The following is a 7814-nucleotide window of genomic DNA, read 5'->3' as shown; positions in this document are numbered from 1 at the left end:
GCATAAAATAATAATAATAAAAAGACAGAGATAGAGAGACAGAGATAGAGATCCCAGAAGACTGCTCAGCTCTATCTTATGGTGGCACAGGGAATTCAGTCCGAGACTTTGGTACCTGAGACGTGAAAGTCTTTTTGCATCATCTTTATGCTATCTCCTCCCTCTGCCCAGTAAGTATCTTTGGAAGAAAAGAATCAACTAATAAGTCTTTCTGTAGAGATGTATGTTTATTTCTGTCTTAAAAAAAAAACCTTACTGTGAATGAGATGAAAAAGAGTAAAGTAGGATAGAGCTGTTATCTGAAAAGACTTGGCTTGCTATGTAGTATGAATCTGACATAATAGCTAGCTATAAGGCACCATTGTCGATTTTGACTGTGATCATTTGATAAAAGTTCTACTTGCATTTCATACTAAAATGCATGTATGGCTATGATATGTTATCTTTGGCTTCTTTTAAGGGAAAGAAATCCTACCTAAATAGGACAATATTTTGGATTAACCACTGTGTTACCATTTACCCCTTCACAGGACTTGTTAGTCATGAAGGTCTTAATCCTTGCCTGCCTGGTGGCTCTTGCCCTTGCAAGAGAGGTAAGTGTGAGAGAAAAATCTCTAAGTTAGATGTAATGTACTTTCTGCCTGTATATTACCAACATTTTAAATGTACAACTAATAAAAAAAATTCCAACAGATTGTTTGAAAGCCATTTACACTCATCCACTCAGTGCCTCAGTAGAACCCCGCAGGACTGGGTTCTAATACTGGGTCTAATACTTCTTACACTATTTAACACCAGTTCCCAAATGAAGAACAGACCAACCAGTAAGAAATGGATAAAACAACAAGAAGAAACACAATAAAAAATTATTGGGTTGTCCATAAAGTCATGAAAATTTTTTCTATGCAAAAGTGCATCATGACTTTTCTTACAAACTGATAAAAATATTACTGAAAGAGTAATATTGCACAATACAACTGCATGCATGTTGTTTATCTTACACTGAAGATGAAATATGTTTATCTCTTACCTTAGAACACTGGACAAATAGTACCCATGTTTATCCTAAGACACTTAGAGGAGGTAGTACCAAGGAATAATTACAATCATCAACATATAAAGGTGGTAAACACAGTTTTCCTTTTCTGCTACCTATCAAGAAACCCTATTCATTACTCCAGAAAAATTAAAATATACTGATTAAAATTTATTGATAGTAAAAAATATCAATTACCTCTCAAGTCTCAAAGATAGCATTTTTTTATTTATCAAATCTGTGAAGTTACTGTTTTTGCAAAAGGCAAAAAATAAGTAATAAAATGCTTAATAATGAGTTAACTATGGAAACTAACTAAAATGATGTTTTGTTTTTCTCTGCAGAAGGAAGAAATCAATGTGATCGGCTTGGTAAGATAATTTTATTCAGAAACATTTTTTCATCTATAAAATAATAACATTATCTGATGATCCAGGAGAAGATTGAGCCGGTTGTTGATAAGTATTTTTTTTTTTCTCTTTACAGACTATGGAAGGCTCTTCTAGCAGTGAGGTAAAACAATGCTCATTTATAGGCGATTTCCTCAAATTTCAAACAGTTTTTAAATGTCATGCTATCTTTTTGGCTTTTGTGACACCAAAGTAGGCATTCTTTGACTGTTTAAATATAAATTTCTGTTGTAAGGCCTTCATGAAAGAATAACTGTCCACAGTACTCAGAGCTACCACTCTCTAGGAAGTGAGATATTTTTTTAATATTTATTTTATTTATTTATTCCCTTTTGTTGCCCTTATTGTTTTATTGTTGTAGTTATTATTGTTGTCATTGTTGTTGGATAGGACAGAGAGAAATGGAGAGGGGAGGGGAAGGTAAAGGGGGGGAGAGAAAGATAGACACCTGCAGACCTGCTTCACCACCTGTGAAGCAACTCCCCTGCAGGTGGGGAGCCGGGGGCTCGAACCAGAATCCTTCTGCCTGTCCTTGCGCTTTGCACCACCTGCACTTAACCCGCTGCGCTACAGTCCGACTCCCAGGAAGTGAGATCTTGTCACTGCACCTTTTCCCCATTTTTAATTAATAGCACTGTCCTTGTATTTTCTGTACTGAGCTTATTTTGTTTGACTTTATTTAGTGCTTTCTTTTTTCTTTTATTTTTTAAATTTATCTTTTAAAATTATTTTACTGATTTATTATTGGATAGACCCAGAGGGAAGTTGAGAGGGGCGGGGGAGGTAGAGAGGGAGAGAGACAGAGTGACACCTGTAGCCCTGTTTCACCATATACAAACCTTCCTTCTGCAGGTGGGGACCAGGGGCTTGAACCTGGGTCCTTACACACTGTAATGTATGTGTTTAACCAGGTGTGCCACAGGCTGGCCCCCTTAAATTTATTTATTTATATTTGACAGGACAGAGAGAAATTGAGATGGAAGGACAAGATAGAGAGGGAGAAAGAGAGACACCTGCAGCCCTTCTTCATCACTTTTGAAGTTTCTCTCCTGCGGTGGGGAACGGGGAGCTTGAACCCAGATCTTTTTGAATGGTAACATGTACACTCAATTAGGTGCTGCACTACTTGGTCCTCTTTCTGGGTGCTTTTTTTATGTATCACACATTGACTAGGAGCTGTGGCACAAGCTGAGAAGCACAGAATTCGAAAGTAGCTTATAGTGTAGGCAGGCATGCAAATGGACACTTTCTGTTTTTTCAATAGTGAGCCCACTATTTGGGGGCTTGTCATCTCTTGTTGGTTAAATGGTACCTCACTATACTTTGCCTCTCTGCAAAAGTTTATAAGATCCTTGGGGAGCTATTAATTTCTTATACTCATGTAAAACATAAAAAGTACACTATCAGTGATTAATATAATGTATCAATGGTTACTGTAATATAATTTCAAGGGATATTACTACTATTTTCAAAATCAGGTGGGTGGACTAAAGATCATTTGTTATTGTAGAAAGGGAACATAGTGACAAAGAAATGACATTTACTAAGTACCATTTTGTACTGTGTTCACTAATTTCCTTCTTTGATATTTCTCTATTTTCATACTTGCAGAACACTATGGCATATACATTTTACCAATTATTACTTTTAGTGTTATTTATAAGCAAAATGTCCACATTAACCTATTTAATATCTTCCTTTTCTGATTTATTATGACAAATGAGAATTGTTCATTAAAACCAAATCTAATTTTTTCTCTTCTTCTTTTTTGAATTTGTTTTATGATTTAATAATTGTTTTCACAATTATAAATTTCACACCACACCCACCATTAAAGTTCTGTGCCAACCCAACCACCCCTTATATATACATTTCACCACCAATGATAAGCACCATTGAACTCAGAAAGTCTTAGACATTTTGTCACCTTTATTTATTTATTTATTTATTTTGGCAAGTTCCTGTAACCTAAACCTGTTTTTATTTTTTTTTTCTTAAGGAGGCTACTGCAAATATAAACCAGGTAAATCTTTGTATTTAGTAGTTATGTTTTCAGTTTTTTCCTATTTAACTTTTATGGATGATGACATTTCTTTATGCATGAATTCTTTTTAGGCTAAAGTTGAGAGGCTTACACCTGAAGCACAACAGCAAGAGGTAATTTGTTCAAAATGAATATATATCCAAAAGTATCAAGGAATATAACCACTTACAAAAATATTTATATTTAAGACATAAATATATTTTCTTTTTAAAAATATTTATTCCCTTTTGTTGCCCTTGTTGTTTTATTGTTGTAGTTATTGATGTTGTCATTGTTGGTTACGACAGAGAGAAATGGAGAGAGGAGGGGTAGACAGAGAGGGGGAGAGAAAGACACCTGCAGACTGCTTCACCGCTTGTGATGCGACTCTCCTGCAGGTGGGGAGCAGGGAGCTTGAACCAGGATCCTTACGCTGGTCCTTGCTCTTTGTACCACCTGAGCTTAACCCGCTGTGCTACAGCCTGACTCCCTATTTTCTTTAAAAGTTTACCCAATTTTGATGGCTTTTTGCTAATATGAACATAAAATTTAAATTAACCTGGCTCAACTTTTAACAAATATATTTGAAATCTGTAGACAGAAATCTTGGATAAATCAGTAATAAATCTTTGGATGTGACCAAGTAGTTGTTACTGGAAGGGCGGGGTTTATCTGTGTGGGAAGATGGGGACAGAACTTGGGACCTTTGAGTCTCGGACATGGAAGACTTTTTTGTTGTTATTGTTGTTGAGTTTGATGAGTTCTTCGTATACTTTGGCTATTTACCTTTTAACTGATGTATGGTGTAAAAAGTACCCACAAAAATTTAAAATCTAAAATATTTTGAAGAGTTGGTGGATTTGCACCTGCATTTTTAAAAGGTGGGAAAGTGTTCCTCACTTTTTAAACTCTGATTTAGAAAGATGAATCTGAACTTCCTTAATTTAATAGCTACATATATTTTTATTTTTGCCTCCAGGATTATTGTTGGGGCTTGGTGCCTGTACCATGAATCCACTGCTCCTAGAGGCCATTTTTCTCTTTTGTTACTGTGTTTTGTTTTGTTTTTATCATTGTTGTTGTTATTATTATCGTTGTTATTGATGTCATTGTTGTTGGGTAGGACAGAGAGAAATGGAGAGAGGAGGGGAAGAGAGAGAGGGGGAGAGAAAGATAGACACCTATAGACCTGCTTCACTGCCTGTGAAGTGACTCCCCTGCCCGGTGCTCGAACCGGGATCCTTATGCAGGTCCTTACTCTTTGTGCTACATGCCCTTAAACTGCTGCGCTACCGCCGGACCCCGACTATATTATTTTTTATTTGAAGGAAGAGGATGACTGGATCCCTCAATAAGCATTTACTTATCTGTATGATCGCAATCTTTTCTTTATTTAAAATTATTTATTTATTTTTGATAGAGACAGAAATTGATAAAGAAGCAGGAGACCGAGAGGGAGAGAGAGAGAGAGAGATATGCCTACAACTTCACCATTCGTGAAGCTTTTCCCTGGTAGATAAGGACTGGGGGATTGAAGCCAAGTCCTTGTACACTGTGATGTGTACACTCTACTAGGTATACCACCTCTAGCCCTGCTCAAATATTTCTTAGCAAAGCTAAATGAAAAAAAAATTTTTTTCTTTCTACTTTTGCTTAGTTATACTTGTTTAAAAGAGAAGAGGTCAATTCATCAGGAGTGGACAATTCTGTCTAAATTATGTACTCAAAAAATTATTTTTTCTTCTTTTCAGGATATTCAACAGGATAAAATCAATCCCTTTTACCAGATACCATTCTTCCCTGAAGCTCAGTTCAGCCCCTACGTTGTCCTTCTCAATGCCCAGCCTCTTGCTCAGCCTTGTGCCCTGACACCTGAAACCATGGAAGCCGACAAAGCTAAGGAAACCATTTCTCCTAAGCACACCGAGGTGCCCTTCATTAAATCTCCCTTTGTGAACACTGAGGAACACCAGTACCTGACCGTCAATAACCTGGAAAATCCGAATCATCCTGCTGTGCTCCAGCATCTTAAACAACTGCCCCCTCAGAATAATCTCATGGTGTTCCCTTTCCCCCAGCCTCTGCAGCTCAAAGCTCAGCCGGTTGTCCAACAAGCTGTGCCCTATGTGCAAAGAGAGATGCCCTTCCAAGCCTTTCCCCACAGCCAGAAACTTGTCCTCTCTGCCTCTCACCAGCCCAGACATGTGCCACTTAGCTTGGTTATGGTATGTATGTGTTGACTAATACTGCTGTTTTATTTGTGTTGTATATATGATGCTAGAGTAAGTGATAGCTCTAGTATTTAATACCAAATGAACAATGAATATGCATGTAGCTTAGATCAATGAGTGCTAATTAATAGAATAACCTGGTGATGTTGCCTCCCAATCTTAATGTCTAGGTCTATATACAGACAATCTGGTATAATTATCATTTTCTTTTCCCTTCCCCTCACCATCCTCCTTTTTAAAAAAAATGTTTATTTATAAAAAGGAAACACTGACAAAAACCATAGAATAAGAGGGGTACACTCCACACCGTTACTACCACCAGATCTCCATATCCCATCCCATCCCCTGATAGCTTCCCTATTCTTTATCCCTCTGGGAGTATGGACCCAGGGTCATTATGGGGTGCAGAAGGTGGGTAGGTCTGGCTTCTGTAATTGCTTCCCCACTGACCATGGGCATTGACAGGTTGACCCATACTCCCAGTTTGCCTCTCTCTTTCCCTAGTGGTAGAGAATGTTCCATCCTCCAAAGGGAGACTGGACAACATACTCTATCTTCCACCTGAGGAAGATGGGTTCTGAAATTGGGGCAGCTTGGAATGTTCCTTTTTCTTTTTAACCAGCGCACTACTCACCTCTGTCTTATCTGGCTTATGATGGTGCTGGGATTGAACCCTGGATTTTTAGGGTCTCAGGCATGAAATTCTTTTTGCATAACCATTATGCTATCTCCCTGGCCCAATTATCATTTTTTATGTGGAAAAACCATAAACATAGGGAAGAAATGTTTTTAGGAATTCTAATTTAGTTGACCTGTTGCAACTTGGATAAAGAGAATTAAGACTTACTAAAGTCCAAGTATTATTTGATCAGTTCAGTAAGCTTGACCTTTAAAAGTCTTATAATTTTCTCTAATTTTAAAGTTTTCCTTGGGCATATTTATGTCCATATATACCTTGTTTCACAGCTGGGTTTTGATATATGTACATGAAGAGGCAAAAAACCATGATGCTTTATCACTGCTTGCAGAATTCTTAGGGAAATTACTCTTGCCAAAGTGTGATTTGTATATTTACATTTTTTTTCTTGTTTTTAAGGTCTAAGTGGATTTAAAAGTTAATACCCCATCCTCACATTTTTGGTAAGTTTTGGAAGCTTGAAAATTAGTCATGTTATTATTATGGTTAATAGATATATATTATTTTTCTTGATAAGCCCCCAACAGTGGGAGACTACAGCTAATGATTATTGTCATCTACTCTTCTAAAATTATATAAGATTTATATTTCAAATAGGTTTATTTTTTAGCTTTGGGCAGATTGATTTGCATTCAATGGCTTATATCAACATTTTATTGTTCTTGTGAGGGCTTTTCTGTTTCAAACTAACTAGCAGATGTAAAGAGACAGGGACAGAGACAGAGGAATAAAAGGAAAGGCACTACAACACTGAAGTTTCCTTCAGGGCAGTGGGGGGTCCCATTCATACCTGGGTCATGTATATCCAAATGTATATCCAAATGTATATCCATCCTGCTGCCCTCTGTACTTGAGATTACTTTTTAAAAATATTTATTTATTTGAACAGAGTCAGAGAGAAATTGAGGAATATAGGGAAGGTAGAGATTGAGAGACACCCACAGCACTGCTTCACCACTCATGAAGCTTACATCCTGTAGGTGGCTTGAATTAGGGTCCTTGTGTAATGTAACATACACTCTACTGGATAAGCCACCACCTGGCCCCTAGACTTGGGATTCTTTTTTTTCCCTTAATTTCTTTGAATATTTGTTTATTTATTCCTTTTTGTTGCCCTTGTTGTTCTATTGTTGTAGTCGTTGTTGGATAGGACAGAGAGAAATGGAAAGAGGAAGGGAAGACAGGAGTGGGAGAGAAAGATAGACACCTGCAGATCTGCTTCACCACCTGTGAAGTGACTTCCCTGCAGGTGGGGAGCCGGGGGCTTGAACCGGGATTCTTATGCCGGTCCTCGCGCTTTGTTCCACATGCGCTTAACCTACTGTGTTACCACCCAACTCCCTAGACTTGGGACTCTAAGACACAAATCGTTTGTTTTCATGGCATACTAGGTATTTCACTAAAATAATTCCAAATG

At 37.4% G+C, this 7814-nt stretch overlaps 1 protein-coding gene across 1 annotated transcript; it reads left to right on the top strand.

Moving 5' to 3' along the window:
* Positions 1–542: 542 nt before the first annotated feature.
* Positions 543–6802, top strand: CSN2 (casein beta). The gene is made up of 6 exons (XM_007523553.2): positions 543–593; positions 1381–1407; positions 3446–3469; positions 3562–3603; positions 5221–5694; positions 6797–6802. The coding sequence occupies exons 1-6, from the start codon at positions 543–545 to the stop codon at positions 6800–6802; spliced, it is 624 nt and encodes a 207-aa protein (XP_007523615.2).
* The last annotated feature ends 1012 nt before the right edge of the window (positions 6803–7814 follow it).

The sequence above is a fragment of the Erinaceus europaeus genome, chromosome 3 (assembly GCF_950295315.1).
Source record: "Erinaceus europaeus chromosome 3, mEriEur2.1, whole genome shotgun sequence".
In the NCBI taxonomy this organism is placed as follows: Eukaryota; Metazoa; Chordata; class Mammalia; order Eulipotyphla; family Erinaceidae; genus Erinaceus; species Erinaceus europaeus.
Note: the sequence above shows the minus strand (reverse complement) of the source record. Positions and strands in the feature narration are given on the sequence as shown.